We start from the raw sequence: 17,152 nt of genomic DNA, 5'->3' as shown, positions 1-17,152 counted from the left end.
ATAATAAAAAAATTAGGGTAGTTGATATAGTGTGTAGTGAAAAATAATTATCTAGATTTAATAAAATGAATTTTTACCTGAAAATTTTAAATATAATGATAGAAAAATTAATATAGATGCTCTAATTTGGATAAGTTCAGATTAATTTTTTTAGAGTAATAATACATAGAGGAAAAAAATTTCAGAGAAAACTCAATGATAAATAATAAATTAATGATCCATCATTTACATTTTTATGGATTTTATTATTTTTCCTTTTTTTAAATATCTTTATTTTAATTCTATCCGAACCCACGAAATCCACCAGCATTGACACCCTCGTTCTACTCTTTGTCATCTCCTTTTTGTTTTTCCTTTCTTTCCCGCTCTTTTCTCAATGCCTCCGAAAGCAATGTTTTGAAAACCGGATCGGTCATTGAACCGGTGAAATAATCGGGTCAAGGTTTTTTAGGTTCGACCGGTCGAACCGGTGGTTCAACTGTTGCCTTCCTGATCGGTCACCAGTCCGATCAGGGAACCTCCTGATCGGTCTGTAGACCGATCAGGGAACCGATCATTTTCTGATCGGTCTACAGACCGATCAGGAGGTTCCCTGATCGGTCCAGAGACCGATCAGGAGGTTCCCTGATCGGACTGGTGACCGATCAGGAAGGCAAGTCCGCAGCGATGAGGAAACCTATTGTACCAACAATTTATCCTATTTCATATAAGATCTGGATCAATTATAGCATTAAATTCACTAAATTTATAACTCTAGCAAATAAATATATACTAAACAATAACATAACTACTAAATAGTTCCATTCAATTAAAAAAAAGATAATAATTCATTACAAATATAATAATTCTTAACAGCAACACATAATTAAAACTAACCAATTCATCATGAATTTACAACTCTATAGTCTCTATTATCACGTTCATATCCAATCATCTTCATCAACAAGAACACTTCTATGTTGAAATAAGTCCAAATTAACATCCTCGGGCTCAGCTTCATCTCCATCAGCTGAAAAGGAAAAAAACAATCACATTTAATTCAATAAAAATAGTTATATCTTTATACTTAATAATATAATATCGTATCAAAACAACCTTCAAATTGTTGAAAATTCGAACTTTCCAGAGGTATTGGAAGTTCTTCAAGCCCCTCTTCCAACTCATCATAATCAAGCTCTCCTATTGGCGTTTCTTCCACCACCCAAAAATCTGTCTTATCAATGGACTCATTGTAACAACCCAATTTTCCCTATTTCGAGTTCTAAAAGCCCTTAAAAATATTTAGAAATGTCATAGAAATATTCTAGAGATTTTTAGAAATTTTTAGAGTATTTTTATGCAATTTTTGGAGTTCATTTGGTATTTTCACCAAGGAGAATAAGTTTTAAATATAAACTAAAATAAAGAAAAAAAAAATTTAGTTTGTAGAAGCTGGGGTTCGAACCCAGCTCCTCGGTCCGAGCAGAATCCGGCCCAGCCAGCTGAGCTACACGGACTTTGTCAATCCAATATGGAGAAAATTGATATTAAAGCATAGTTGTGATTTAAGCCGAGTATAAGAAAGGGAGTTAGGTTTTGATTTTCCAAAAAACCAAAACAATTCCTCCCGAAAACCCCTCTTCGCTCTTCTCCCTCGCGACGGCGCAATCTCGGCGGAAAACCTAGAGACAGCTAGGTCTTGAGATCCCGGCGTCGGCGAAGCTTCCCTCCGGCTAGTCTTCATCCACGGTGGTTGTCTCGAAGAAGAGAAGCTCGGGAACACAAAGGGTTGCCGAGAGGATCCGCCCGAACCCTAAAAAGTTCCCCTTTCCTTCTTCTCGGTAGTAAGTGCAAGAAACTCTAGGTGAGTTGCTACTCACCTGCAGTAGGATAGTTTCGATTCCTTGTTCCTTTTCATCTCGAATTTCCTGTGAAGATTGGGGTTTAGGGCTTACTGCCGTGAGTTGTTAAGAAAGAGGGAAATGGTTTTGTTTTTATATTGGATTAGATTCTGAACCTTGCTTATTCCTGTTTTCATATTATACTGTGAAGTTTTGTTTAGCACAGCAATTCATTTCTTTTGAAATTTTTGCTGCGAGTTCGAAGGTTAGGCATATGAATTCGGTTTAGTTTGAGTTCTCCAAGTTGTAGCATAGTTCTAGCATTCTGGATAAATAAGATGAGTTACTGGTTTATAGATTGCCCTGTATAGGTTCAAGTCATGTATCAGTTTCATATAGGATTCTGTTCTGAACTTTCAGCAAGCTTAATTCGGTTAGTTGGAAGGGATACAAGCCTTAGATTCCTGCTGCTAGGCTATGAATAAGAAAAGTTCAGTTTAATTAGCATGTAGTTCTGTTTTTGGTGGATTTCTGCCGAAGGGTTATGCTTTTGTTCCCTTACCGTAGCACTAAATAGAGAATGCTTGGGTTCGGTTGTGTTATGTAATAGGTGTGAACAACTTTAGTTATGGAAACATTCAAATGGATTTTAGTAGCTATATTAGACCCTCCTTTGTCAATTCTGTAACATGAGGGTAGACTTGGTGTTATTAATGTTGTTTTGACATGCAGATTTAGATTCCTTTGCAGTGCAGATTTTAGTTTAGTATTTCAGCTTCAGCTTCAATCTGCAGGTTTAGATTTCAGTAGAACAGCCCTCCTCCTTGTGTAGTTTTCCATGTTTCATTTAGTTCCTTAATAATAGCCTATGTTAGCTTTGCAGAATAGGTTTGTATGCCATTAACTGGACATGAACAACATATGCTTTAGTATATCATGTGGTAACTTTTGATTGTAGCAGAAATCATCCTTTCCTTATGTTCCACTTTGTTGGGATTAATTAGAATGAGCAGATTTCTTTTACATTGCTAATAGAAGAACAGTTTTCTTTTTCTAGCTTTTCCTTAGCTATTTGTAAACATGAGCATACTTCTTTTCTATTGCTATTAGATATACAGTTTCCTATTTGCTATTGGAATAACATGAGCAGTCCTATTTTTATAGCATGCAGATTTTAGATAAGCTTAGTATGCAGATTTTGATAGGCTTAATATACAGATTTTTGTTAAGCTTTGCATGCAGATTTATGTTAGGCTTTGTATACAGATTTTCAGCACGTAGGGTGTGTTCTAGTGCACACCAAGTGCTTGATAAAATGCTTAGCTCAATATAATGCTACAGTAGGCATTTTAATAGCTCAGTGAATGCATTAGAAGCATTTAAAATAACTTATTTAGTCTTGCTTCAGCTTATATGGGACTACGGTCCAATGGGTGGGCTCCCACAGTCGCCTCTAGGTTCAGATAACCTAGTTCTAGGTTCAGATAACCTAGTAAAAGCAAGATAAGAAAATTAGCTATGAAATCAGTATTTTATTTTCAGCAGTGGCACTGTACTGGATTAGATATCCATTGGGTTGGGCTCCCACAGTCGTCCCTAGGTTTAGATAACCTAGTAAACCCTACTAGACTCGGAACTTGCAATCCCGGGTTTAGTTAGGGATGCGCGCACAGCAAGTACAGTTGCCGGGCCCATCAGCAGCATGATTACTATTTTTATCTATTATGTAAATAGTTTTCAAAACTTCACAAATTAGTTATGTGAATACAAGTTAGACTCAGTTTAGCATTAATTAGTTCAGCTTAGGTATTAGTTCAGTTTCTTATTGATACACATGATAGTTCCATGATTAGCTATACATGTTTAGCATTTCAGTTAGTATGTTTCCTTTGCTATTTATGAGCATGATTAGCTATACATGTTTAATATTTCAGTTAGTTAGATTCCTTTGCTAGTTATGAGCATGAGTAGCTATACATGTTAGCTTTTCAGTTAGTTGATTTCTTTGCTATTTATGAGCATGAGTAGTTTTACATGTTAGCATTCAGTTTTAGCATGTTTTTATTTATATACATGCATATCGAGATTTTGTGAGTAGGATTGCGCTCACTAAGCTTTTAGCTTATAGATACTATTTTCCTCCTACTGCAGATAAAGGAAAAGGAAAAGTATAAGAAGGAAGGCGACAAGGAGATGCTGTGACAGTGTGTGTGATGCCAGGACTATGGAGAGATCCAGAGTTCGCTAGTGAATTTTCAGGACCTACCTGTTTAGAGTTTTAGTTTATGTTATTATGAAGTTGAGATTGTAATTGAGTTTATTTCCGCATTGTAGTTTGATACCTCCTATTGTTGGAGTGATATGGTTGTTTGCCACTGCTAGAGTAGTTTCATATTTTTATTGTGCTATTATACTGCGTGGTTGTGAAATTATATGTTCCAGCCGCCTGTGGCTGAGTATACATGTTATGTATCCCAGTTTGGGGTCACCGGTACAGGGGAGACTCTGCCGAAATTTTTCGGTAGAGTTTCTATGTGATTTTTAATCATACCGGTTAAGTAGAGTTAGTAGTCAAGTAGCGTCCACCTTTAGAGAATAGTAGTAGTGTAGAAAGGTGGGTCGTTACACTCATAATCAACGGGATCATAACTTCTCTTTGGTTGTTCACTCCTACAACAGATTTCATGAGTTATTAATATATTAATAAATTTTTTGATACAAAATAATGAAATTAATTAAAAAAAGAATAATTTCAGATGTACCAATATTGCAATCGCGAATTATAATGCACATATACAAGATCATTAAGTCTCTGATGCTCCAATCTATTCCTTCTTTTTGTATGAATACGCTCAAAAACACTCCAATTTCGTTCACATCCGGAAGAAGAAGCTGTTTGACCCAAAATCCTAATTGCAAGCTTTTGTAAATTTTGAGCATCACAACCAAAGAGCTTCCACCAACTCTCTACCATAATCACAGTGAATATTAGAATATTAGATAAAGAAAACTAAATAATAAACTTAATATAATAAAAAATTATTACATGGACGATTTTTTTTGGCTGCTAAGAATAGCATATTTTCGCCCAAAACTCCCTTGGCAATCTCGAAACATACCAATCTCATATGTTAATGCATCCAAACTACACCAATCTACCTTTGATTCTATGTAATCAAACAAACCATTTGTGATCTCTGGATGGGTAGAAAATGTGGGATCATATTGAAAAGCAGGATTCAAATAATAGGCAGCAGCATGAAGATTCTTTCTCAACATTCTATCCCATCTTTCATTGATTATGTCAGTATAAGGCTTGTAGAATCTCTCTTTGTTTTTTAAGAGCTTCTTGATGCCATTAATTGCCCTATACATGCCCTCATAGACATAACCCAAAGAAGGTCTTTCATCAATGTCACAAACACGCAAAAGACGAATAAGTGGGCCCATAATCCTCACTGTAATCAAACAATTATTCCAAAACTTTTCATCCAAAACAATTTGCTTGACCTCTTTTCCTTTGTCTATTTTCAAGAACTTTTTGTAATCTCCACTGGTGACTAGAGCTTGCAAACTATCTTTGTGATCATGCAAACTTTTTAATGCAATAAAAGTAGTTGCAAATCTAGTTTCTCCTGGACGAATAATCTCCTTCCACCCTTTTGTCTTTCTCAACCAATTTAAAGTGTACTTGTGGTTATACACAAATACAGTCACAGTTGAAGCAAGTGATACTATGGCTTTCACATCATTCATTTGACCAATATCCTTTAAAATTAAATTGATGCAATGTGCAGCACATGGAGACCAACAAATGGTTGGGTATTTTTCACTTAGTAGAGTTCCAGCAGCCTTATAATTGCTAGCATTATAGTAACCATATGCACCGCATTTCTTGGACCAACGATTTCAACAATTTCAGCAAATAAATTACACAAATTTTGTGCATTTGTCTCAACATCAGATGTATCAACAGATTTTATGAAAGATATACCTTTAGGACAGTAAACTAAAAAATTAATCAATGGTCTTTGTCTACTATCTTTCCACCCATCACCCATTATAGTGCAACCAGTTTCAGTCCAAATACTTCGAAATGAATCAATAAGTAAAGTCAAATCTTTCTTAGCTTCTCGCAACAAAGGCACTCGCAGATCATAATAAGATGGAGCTTTATACCCATGACCCATTGATGCTATTTGATCAATAGCTTTTTGAAAAAATGGAGAGTTAACAGCATTTATAGGTATGCAAGCATCATAAAACCAACGGGCAATAGCCATATCACAGTTGTGTCATTTTTCTTTACTTTGCAAAATAGCCTTGATAGTGAGTTGTGAATTATCATACCCACCTTTAAAGAAATTATGTATACCTGGGCCTAGTGTAGTGGCTTTTCGCTTTCCTTTATCGGATGGTGCACTTGCCTCATTGATTGTAATTCCTTTAGTGTGAATAATGGGAATTTCTTGGACTTCATCACCATCAAATTCATCTACAGATCGACCAAATGGATTTTCTACCCCAAATTCTCCTTTTTTTCTTTTTTCTTCTCAAAAATATCTTTCACAGTTACCGAAATAGCATGCCTAACTTCTGGTGGAACCTTTCTACATGAAACAATGCTACCCCTTGCTCCCGCTAAGTGTTGCTTCATCCTAAATATGCCCCAACCCGCAAATGTCTTGTGACAATAAATGCATGTCATAGTTTTTCTTCCTTGTGCATTTACACCTTCAGAAACATGAGCCCATGCTATATCCGCTTTCTGTCTATGACTTTGGCTTGCAGATTCTTCACTAGTAAATGGTCCGACAGATGAATTTGCATTGCTACCAGTACCACTACTACCATCCATTATCTTGAAATATGAAAACATAGGAATATAAAAAAAAATAACATTCTTATACACAAACTAAAAGACAAGTGTGCACATGATTAGGCTAAGCTATTGCATAAGCCAAACTGTTACAACAAAAGGCAAATAAAAACAAGATTTTTACTCTCCTTTCTTTTCCTCTATTTCTTTGCTCCTTTGAAAGGGTTATCTTCTAGCATTTAGTAAATAGATGATATGGAAGTAATGTGGCTGGATTTTCTAATATTCTCATTTTCCTTTAGTTTTAAGTATTACATTCGAAGAATTTAACAAAGGGTATGTTAATGAAAATATGAACATTTGCAGTTCATATGTTAACAAAGATAAGGAAACAAAAACACATAAATTGTTGGTCACTCATAGCAGGAAGATTGTCAGGCCGAACTGATAATGCAATCAAGAACTATTGGAGCACTCATCTACTTAAGAAACTTAAGAAAGAAGGAATCAAGCCCAGATAACTAAATGCCTTTTGTAAATCACTAAATGCCTTTTGTAAATCACTTCCTAATGTTGACTTTTTTTTTTTCCTTTTAGGCTTACAATGAGATGTATAATACTCACATTTTAAGCTTAGAATGAATCAGCCGTATAAAATAAATTAAGCTGGGATAAAAAATGAATGGAAGCTTCAAAAAACTAAAAGTTAATGAAAATTAAGAAAACTAACCTTAGGGATTTGAAAGCTTTGAAGAAGTTGAAATCGAAAGCCTTTGAGAGTTGAGGCTGCAGTGGAGTACTGGAGTGGAGGCTGCAAGAACGGAAGAACCAAGAAGCTCGCTGGAATGGAGTGGAGGGCTTGGAGGCTGCAAGAAACTCGCTGTCGCTGGAGTGGAGTGGAGGCTGCAGTTACTTATGACTTATGAGAAAACAGTCAAAACACAATAAAGTGGCCGCTAGGTTTCCAGACAAAGGAAAAAAGTCAAAAAGCAAGCATTGGTTTGAACCGTCGGTTCACCATATCCCGGTTGAACCGTCAGTTCCCGGTTGTTGACCGGTTTTGACCGGTCAATTCACTTTTTCGACTTTAATGACTGACCGGACTGGATTCTGGACCGGTTCGCAGTTCAATCGGTCAGACCGACCGATCCGATCCGATTTTCAAAACATTGTCTGAAAGAGACAGCGGAACACCCTCCCTTTTCTCGCGCCACCATCTCGTCATTGTAGTATCATAGATTCCCCCCGTGGGCCTACACTACCATGTGGACCCACTACAACAACTCAATCAAATTCCAACCTTCTCACTCCCACCCACTTCCTTCCGTTTACTCATTGAATGGTTGCATGGTTCAGTTGTCAGGCTCGCACTGTTTCCTTCCGGTTTCAGAACAAAACTGAGATTGATGTAACGGAGGAATAAATTAACGTTGTGTTCTGACGACTGTGATCGACGGAGTGCAGCAGAAGCCGCAGAGCTGCCCTGCCCTGAATTCCATGCATGCAGCCAAAGGAGAGGGTTAATTCGATCCTATCTGTACAGGTACTGCCCCAACCTCTCACAATGGGACGGTGGGACCCACACTTAAATAGTGGATCCCACCATCTCATTGTGAGAGGTTGGGGCAGTGCCTATACAGGTAGGGTGAAATTTACCAAAGGAGAGGGAGGTGTGTGTGACTGTGACTGAGTGTGGCAGTGCTCTCCTCGGAAGCTTTGGTACGTTTGTGAAACCCCACTTTAACTCCACCTACTGCCCTTCTTTTTCTTTCTCCACTGCATGAATCTCTCACACTCGCAGTTGAGAGAGGGAGAGGGAGAATACCACCGGCAAAGAGCTCAAAAGCTGGCATGTTTTCCCTTTCCTTTCTCATTTCTGCTCCTGTAATCTGTTTATGTGATAGCCTTTGATCATTCATGCTTTTTGTTTGATCTTTTGCCAGTACTAGGGATTTGAAGATTAGCAACTAATTAAGTAGCAGTGTTCATAGGTTGGATAAGATGATGTTGAGGAAGAGGAGCAGACCAGTTCAAAAGGATCAAAGTAAAGAGCACTTCATGTCTCAAAAGGCCTCTTGTAGCCCCTTCCCTAATGCCCCTGGCCTGCTTGTGGGATTCACCAGCAAGGGCTCTTCAGACTGTGGTGCAGTTTGGAGCCCTACACCTGCAGGCATTCATGGCAGGCTTAAATGTTGGGACAGCAGCAAGGTAGGCCTTGGCCTCCTTGATTTTCTCAATGATGATGAGGAAACCAAACCTTGTGGAAAGGCCTCAGGGCACTCTGGGAACAGGAACATTGTGTTCAGTTCACAGATGAGGAACAATGCCTCGACCCATGACTATGGTATCTTGTCACAGCCACAATTTCAATCACCGAAACCACATTCTGGTTCTTCAGGGCTTGTTACTAAGTCTTTTAACAATGTCAAGAACTACTTGAATTCAGAGGTTCAACCAGAGTCCAATTTTCAGAAGGTTTTGGGATCTTCTCATAGACTTCTTAGCACAATCTCTTCGAGTGAGATGGAGCGATCGGAGGACTACACTTGCATTATATCTTATGGTCCTAGCCCCAAACTGACTCACATTTTTGGAGATTGCATACTTGAAAGCCGCATCATAGGATCAACATCTCTTAAGAAATCTGGTCATAAAGAGGAAGATTCACTATCATGCTCTTCTTGCAAGGAGAAATTAGAAGAGGGAAAAGACATCTTTATGTGTAGGTTAGTCCCTAAACATCTCCAATTCATCTTCTTGTCCTTATAATTCGACATTAGCTCCTTACCGTTATAACTCCTTATGCATTGCAGTAGCAACAAAGCTCTATGTAGCTGTGTTTGCTGTGACCAAGAAAGATTGATGGAAGAAAAGGAGAAACCCAGAATATTTTCAGCTGCCACTCCTGGTTCATCAGACCATGAGGAGATATTGCTTGATGAGATGGCCTTCAGCTTTGTAGGCTGAGGATTCAAATTCAGAAGATAAAACAGTTTGATCATCTGTTTATCAAGAGCCATGCCGGTGTTGTGAAATTGATCTTTTGCAAAAAAGAAAAGTTAATATCACCATGTACATTCATTTCTTTGTTTCAGGATTCATAGTACTGTTAGCCGGATCTTGCAGGCAATTGCTCTACCTGTCTTTTTCTTCTGTTCTAAACCTCAGATCAAAGAATATGGTCAGTTTTAATTGTATTGCTTAATAATTTGTGTACCAACTTCTTTTTGGTGAAATCTACAATTTTTCTCTTTGAAATGGCATGATGTCTCTGTGCCATGAGATGATTGAACTATTGTTTTAATCTCTATAAATTGTATATATGGTTTTTAAGATTTAGCCTTATTTAATAATGAATAATCTATTTCATGAACAAATTGTTGTAAAATTAATTTCTAGAGCGAATGAGAAATTAATATCTAAAATATCTCCAAATAAATCATTTTTTATCCATTGATTACATTCCAATAAGACTCTCCAATGAACCATTCATAATAGAATCCAAGCATCATCTAGTTTGCTGATCTTACTGGCAATTAACTTTCTTCTTTAGGAATTTGTAATAGTTCACATACATTATGATATACTTGGACTGTTGAAGTAGAGAGGATTCTCTTGTTCTTCATATTGAATTATGATTGAATTATAAGTGCTCAGAGAAACAAGATCTTATCGAACATCAATTTTGAAGAATAACGAACAAGCAAAGTGAGACTATTTGAGGCAACAGATTTAAATTTCTCTGTTATTTTTTTTTTTCATCTCAAAATCTCTTACAACAAGAGCTTGAATAAGGCAATATTTTAGAATCTTGCCACTGCTTGCTGCAGATGCCATCATACAGTTGGCTTGTCTTATTGCCTATCCCTTTTGTTTCTATGTTAGATTAATGTTCACAGACAACCCAACCCAAGATCATACATTGACCTTGTGCGAGGATGCAGCAATCGCTTCCCCAATTGTCACGAAGATGTGATCGGACCCGAAAAGATCCCAAACTCCTGATTGAGATAGCTTCTGTGCTACTTCCCCAACTGGATTGACCAGAACAAGCTGCAAACCATTTTGAGACATGTCTAGTAAGATACCAACTAGAGACCCAAACTTAAATTGCAGTGACGGTCCGAAATACTTGCCTCAAGAGATCTTTTGTCCAGTATCTTCTTCAGCTCCACAAGTGCTTCTATACCACTCGTATCCACAGTCATTACAGCTGCGTAAAATTTGAAGCTTATCATCAACGACAAAGTAGCAGATTAACTTTTTTTTTCCATTTGTCATGGTCACAAATGTTGAACTTACCAGCCATGTCTAGTATGATCGATTTGAGGGAATTCTCATTCAACTTTGTGATCCTTTCTTCCTCTTCGCGAATCCATCTCAAGATCCTGACATAGAATCAAAGATACTTTTATCCTAAAAGGATATATCCGCAATTGAGTATCACTTCTAGTCGAATCAACATGAAAATGTAGTAGCGACACTAGAACGAAACAAACCTTTCTTGCAGATACATCGAGTTGGTGAAATAGATAGGGGACTCAATGCCAAGAATTAGAAATGTTGGCATCCTTGTTGCCTCCCTGTATTGTGCCACACTCCTGTAGCTGTTTGTTCCTGGGATATTCCCCAAGACAACTGTGTTCGGTCGAGTGATCTGTATCAAAATCTTGAATAACGATACCGCGACCTGCATAGAACAATTAATATAACAGTGAATGCTCAGCTAGCAAGTGGCTCGTATTGGTTGAATTGTAAAGAATTCTTACAGCTATGGCTAGGCCCATCTGCACTGAGACAAGAAGAACACCAAAGAATGCGCTCATGCAAGCAAGAAAATCAAACTTGTCCAACTTCCACAACCGCAAGGCACCATTGACATCGATTAGTCCAATCACCGCAGCGATAATGATTGCAGATAATATGACATTGGGAGTGTAGTAAAACAGTGGCATCAGAAATAGCATTGTGAAGAGCACTGCAGATGCCATGACAATGTTTGATGCTGCTGTCTTGCATCCGGCATTGTAGTTCACTGCCGATCGGGAGAACGAACCTGAAACATCAATTGCGGTTAACTTCATATGTAACTTGCTATTTTTCTTTTCAACAATAGATACCAGGAATAACAAGGTGTGGATTACCAGTTGTAACATAACAAGAAGCACAGGATCCGGCCATGTTCATGGCTCCTACGGCCATCATTTCTTTGTTACCATCAATCTGATAATTCTTGAGAGAAGCAAATGTCCTTCCCACAGCTATTCCTTCCTGCAAATCCATTGTCGATTAACTCGACCACTCTCTTTTAGCCATAAATCTGATTTGAGTCAAAAAGGTTCAGCAGGATTACTGTGAGAGCCAAGATTCCTGTAACTATTCCTGTTTTAATTGCAAGACTCAAGTAGGAACCTTCAAAGTCCAACAAATTGGCTGAAGGAGGGTTCAGCCCCTTCTGTAAATGCCCAATCTGTTTGAACCAGCAAGTCAATTAGAACAACAAGAACTGAACATTTTTTTTTTCTTATAGACGAAAAGCTCTTACTGTTTTGATGCCATGGTTTGGAGCTTTGAAGACAAAGGAAATGATGGTGGAGAGGATCACTGACGTCAGTGGGGCTGCTGCTGATACCCAAAAAAGCTTGGGTCTCCTCATGCTCTGAGCCATACAAGTTCAAGAGTAATTTAAAATTTGGCCAAATTTTATATGTATAAAGAGGTCTATTAAGTATGAAGATGGATTCAGGTCTTACAATATGTCTTGCAATCAACAGGAAAGCAAGGAATGAGAGTCCCATAACAACTGTTTGCCATGCCCACTGCTCAAATCATTAGAAAAGATCAATCGATATTGGACAGCAAAACACCATGATCTCAATAGCTCTTTCAGAAATTGGTGTTTCTTACCTCTCCTTTGTTCTCAAACACAGACTCCATGACCGGAATGAATCCCATCTTTGTAGTGAAGTGAACTATTCCAAGCAATCCCTTGAGCTGCTGAAGTGACACAATGACTGCTGCTCCCCCCATGAATCCTGTCAGTGTTGGCTTTGATAGGAAGTCGACTATGAATCCCAACCTGCAATCGAGAACCGAGATTTTGGAACCAAGAACTTATGGCTTGTGAATTATTCATAAAGAGCGCGAAAAGTGTCACCTGAAGAGCCCCAGGCTAAATTGGAAGACACCAGCAAAGAAGGTTGCGGTGAAGGCTAGTTGAAGAAATAAGATAGGTTCCTTATCAGGGGAGACCGCCTCCCTCAACATGGATCCCATCACTAAAGATGCAATCGATACCGGGCCAACCGCAAGGTCTCTCGAGCTCCCGAGGACAGAGTAAATCAATGGTGGCACAAAGCTTGAGTCTGTCAAAAAGTTCAGTTCCATTACTAGTCATTTCAGTTTCACACAAGTTGTTAAATTTAAGCACTCAGACTCACAGAGGCCAATGATGGGAGGCAAATTGGCAAGCTTAGCATAGCTAATTCCCTGTCGAAGAAAACGAAAACGATCACAAGGTAATTTTTCGAGGCAAGTAAGAGATTCAGAAATGAAGTTTTCATACTTGTGGGATGGCCAAGCTTGCAATGGTGATGCCTGAGATAGCATCAGACTTGAGGAGGCCGAGGCTGTAGTCCGACCCCCACTCGAAGATCGGAAAGACGTACTGGAGGGCCAAGACAAGCTTCCTGACAAAAGGTTTGTTCTTGAACTGGTGGAAAGGGTCATCGGGGAAGAAGAACTCACACAGCCTCTGCCTGAGGGACTGAAAGGTGGAGGTTTCGGGTGGCACGGAGACCTTGTGGACTTCCAAAGGCGGCGTGAAAGGGCGTGAGAAGTGCATGGGATCCTCAAGGTCATTGCCGTCTGGGAAATTGTCGACCCTGTTGGAGTTTCCAACCATGTTTGGAATTGGAAGGAGGAACTCACGCAAGGCTGAAGAAACTTGTGCGAGAATGGTGGCTACTTATAGAGGAATTGAGGAGGAACACTGTTGATTCTGCTGCCTGTTTCTCTTATATTTCATTTTTAATTTGTAATGGAGGAATCAAAGAAGGCTGAGAACTCCACTTACTTTTTCGGGGAAGGCAGCGGGCGACGAGTGGAGGGTTTATGATGCGATACGCAAAGATTTGGAGGTGCAGAAGAGTTGGGACTTTTTCGGGGAAGGCAGCGGGCAATGAGTGGAGGGTTTATGATGCGATACGCCAAGAGTTGGAGGTGCAGAAGAGTTGGGACACGGCAGGGCAGGGCAGGGCAAGGCTTCAAATCTGGAATGTGTCGTTAACTTAAGCGAAATTAAAGGATTTTACAATTTCTTATAAATTATTTATAAATATTTGATTGATTATTGGATATCTCAAATATTTTGATTTATCAATTCTAGATAATCTAACTGATATAGTCTATAAAGAATCGGTCTTCTTACTATTCCTCTCGAGATAAGGCTTTAAATTTGAGTTTTTATTAATGTATATTTTATCCAATTAAAGAGTATTTTTATTATATAGATAATTAGTATTTTCTTAATATATATATATATTCACGAGGATTCAACAAACTACACCGAGCGTGTAAGTTTGAGTTCTTCTAATTTATTGACACAAGACAGTTAATATAACGGATCTATATTTAAATTCCTCAAATTTTATATAAAATAATAATAATAATAATAATAATAATAATAATAATATTTAAAACTTAAAATAATATTATGTTAATATTTTTTTCATATTAAAAATAATTTCAAAATTTATTAATAATTAATAATTTAAAGTTCAAGACTAATTGTGATATATTATTAGAATTTTTTTTTCATTAATCAATCAGTAATCAAGTTCAAAACTGAGTTGCTACATGTTATTGTTAATTTATCTTATTAATCGATCAAGAATTTATAGTTCGAATTTTTCTCATTAATAAATTAAAATTTTAGAGTTTTTTTAGTCTCACATCTTATTAGAATTGACAAAATTATGAGCAGAAAAACTTCTATAAATATCTTGTCTAGGCTTTTTAGTTAAATAAATCAAGTATGATAGTAAATTAATTTTTTATAAGGGAGAACTTCTTATAATAGCATGCTACTATGTTATTGGGATTTTCGAGTGTCACCCTAGTATTGCACTATTACACGAGTTTGACGCACCCTTACCTAATTTATGGATGACCTTTTAATTTTTTGTAAATACCCCTATAGGTATATAAAATTATAAAAATATTAGAGTACTACCCCACTTAAAAAAATAAAAGTAGGGATAATACTCACAAATTCAAACTATTTTTTATAGCCTAATTTTTCTTTCCTCATATCACGCAACGTGTGTGCATGATCGCTAGTAATAATAATAAACCTAACTAGCCCTAGATGACCGATCTGATCTTATAAAATTTTTCTATCGATCATCAGAATAAATCAAAAAATACACACAACTCCTCAATTGAAGTTATACTAACATTGGCTGGAGGGTCTCGAACACAAATTATCGTTACCTATAGGATCCACCAAGACCCAGGCCAACCTCCACCTCATTATCTTATTGATGAGGTGGTGTCCAGCGTCTAAGATGAGCCCTACAGTAAAACTGAGCATCCGATTACAATGAACTGAATGAATCGAAATTGAATTAATTAAAAAAAAAATTAAACAAATTAAACCATCAAAATTTGTCATTATAATCGAACAAAATCGATTATCAAATTAATCAAATTTTTTTTACCAACTGTCTATTCATATTGTATCATCAGCCAATTATTATGTGAACAGTCAAATTGATTACATTGGGCATGATTTGTGCATCTAACTATCTAAACGTTATTTAATTGGTTTAATTAAATTTTGAACTTTATAATCAAGAACGAGTGGGATAAATTGAAATAATCCATATTTCTAAATAAATCAATTAATTATTTCAGTTAGATTGAAATAATCCATAGGTATAAACATTATAGTCAAGTTTGATTCCTCACGAATTGACACAGTTGGTACTTATATAAGTGCTAACATCTCTCGTATAAAAGGTTGTTGTGTTAGAATAAAAATATTCATCCATAATTTACCTATATATATATATTATCGTGGGACTGACGATATTAAATAATTTGATACTATTTCAATTTATCTTTAAATATGGTTAAAAAAAATTAGATGATGGCAAGAATTTAACAAAATTCTTAAATATAATTCTTAGATATCTCTTCTAGCGTTTTGCATTTTGATTTGAATATCACTTCCTCTTGAGTTTTAACACTATTTATTTATTCGATGCTACATATAGATTGAGGAGAGCTACCAAGGGTGTTATAAGGATATGTTTTTCCCCACTTAAGTATACAATATTTTTGTCATTAAAGTTGAACCAAACAGTACAACTTCAATAAAGCTAAAATCTTTATATTATATTAGCTTATCTTATATTACATTATAATAGGCATATGAGATACCTTCCTTTAGAGGGATATAGGATTGTTGGTCTCAAATTCACATATAATTTCTAGTCTTTAGATACAAGGCTTATTAGAGAAGACTTATTAGGGACATTAATGTGGTTTGGTTATATTAGTTTTAGCAATTAGCCTAACAATCCCTCTTAGATTCTTCTATAGTGACTTAAGTTAATATATATGATTGAATCTTCGCTTGCCAAAAACTCTTATGCTTTGATTCCTTAGTTTACAAAGATTCACATACACTACTCATTAATCTTGTCTTTGTTTTGTCCTCCAAACGAATTAGACATTCGATTCTATATCTCCGATCTAGGAGGCAAGAAGAATCCTTTCTTTATATGAATACTTTGTTGCAATTCTCAAATAGATTCAAGTTCAAAAAGCATCATTTCTCCCTTTAAGACATAAAATAATTGTTACTAAGGCATTATTATGCTAAAGGTAATAGGTAGTTTAGTCAGTAAGAACCTTGTTACATAGTAAATGTTAAAGTATTAAAAGATTGATTTTCGTGTTCATTAATAAAATATATAATACTATTAATTGGCATATTATGATGGGGTTGTTTCTCATAGCTCCCACATATCTCGTAGGGTCAAAAATCTTGTTGAGTTGTCGGTTAAGGTTAAGGTGAAATATACTTGGCTCACAAGGGGTCAAACTCAGTCTAAAAGGGATGCGGGTTTAATCAAACTCGCTCAGAACACTCATATCAAATGTTCAAGTTTGATCAATTACAGATCTTGACATCATCCATGTCTTAGCTTCAGTCACTTACATCCTTCGTGCCTCAATCTCATACTCTGGCATCTTCTCTGTCTAAGTCTCAGTCACCGACATTGCTCTATGTCTCACCCTTATTCGCCGACTTCTTTCATGTCTCAGTCTTATATCCTGATATTTTTCATGTCTCGCCCTTAATCATCGACATCATCCATGCTTCAGTCTCAGACCTTAACATCTTCCCTGTCTCAGCCTCCATAGTAGCATCCTGCACGCCTCAGTCTCAATCACCAATTATGTCCAAGTCTCAGCCTCAGATCCTGGCATGCTCCCTATATCA

The 17,152-nt window shown here is 36.9% G+C and overlaps 3 protein-coding genes across 4 annotated transcripts; 1 reads left to right on the top strand and 2 right to left on the bottom strand.

Moving 5' to 3' along the window:
• Positions 1-920: 920 nt before the first annotated feature.
• On the bottom strand, positions 921-6,103 carry LOC122010973. The gene is made up of 5 exons (XM_042567427.1): positions 5,708-6,103; positions 4,980-5,588; positions 4,671-4,787; positions 1,096-1,249; positions 921-1,009 (listed from the first exon to the last, which is right to left on the bottom strand). The coding sequence occupies exons 1-5, from the start codon at positions 6,101-6,103 to the stop codon at positions 921-923; spliced, it is 1,365 nt and encodes a 454-aa protein (XP_042423361.1).
• Positions 6,104-8,312: 2,209 nt separating this feature from the next.
• On the top strand, positions 8,313-9,889 carry LOC122011677 (FCS-Like Zinc finger 8-like). 2 transcript variants are annotated; one of them, XM_042568051.1, is made up of 3 exons: positions 8,313-8,488; positions 8,631-9,365; positions 9,453-9,889. In XM_042568051.1, exons 2-3 carry the CDS (start codon positions 8,641-8,643, stop codon positions 9,604-9,606), a joined length of 879 nt encoding a protein of 292 aa, XP_042423985.1. In that variant the 5' UTR covers positions 8,313-8,488; positions 8,631-8,640; the 3' UTR covers positions 9,607-9,889. The 2 variants fall into 2 exon arrangements, with proteins under 2 accessions (XP_042423985.1, XP_042423984.1); XM_042568050.1 differs by having other exon boundaries at positions 8,583-9,365.
• A 541-nt stretch (positions 9,890-10,430) lies between these two features.
• Positions 10,431-13,597, bottom strand: LOC122009530 (probable sulfate transporter 3.4). Its single transcript, XM_042565720.1, has 13 exons — positions 13,205-13,597; positions 13,080-13,128; positions 12,797-13,004; positions 12,547-12,718; positions 12,393-12,458; positions 12,185-12,298; positions 11,993-12,109; positions 11,784-11,910; positions 11,409-11,695; positions 11,139-11,329; positions 10,942-11,027; positions 10,776-10,852; positions 10,431-10,692 (listed from the first exon to the last, which is right to left on the bottom strand). The coding sequence occupies exons 1-13, from the start codon at positions 13,541-13,543 to the stop codon at positions 10,555-10,557; spliced, it is 1,971 nt and encodes a 656-aa protein (XP_042421654.1). The 5' UTR covers positions 13,544-13,597; the 3' UTR covers positions 10,431-10,554.
• Between the last annotated feature and the right edge of the window lie 3,555 nt (positions 13,598-17,152).

Source organism: Zingiber officinale, chromosome 8A (assembly GCF_018446385.1).
Source record: "Zingiber officinale cultivar Zhangliang chromosome 8A, Zo_v1.1, whole genome shotgun sequence".
NCBI classification, from domain to species: Eukaryota; Viridiplantae; Streptophyta; class Magnoliopsida; order Zingiberales; family Zingiberaceae; genus Zingiber; species Zingiber officinale.
Note: the sequence above shows the minus strand (reverse complement) of the source record. Positions and strands in the feature narration are given on the sequence as shown.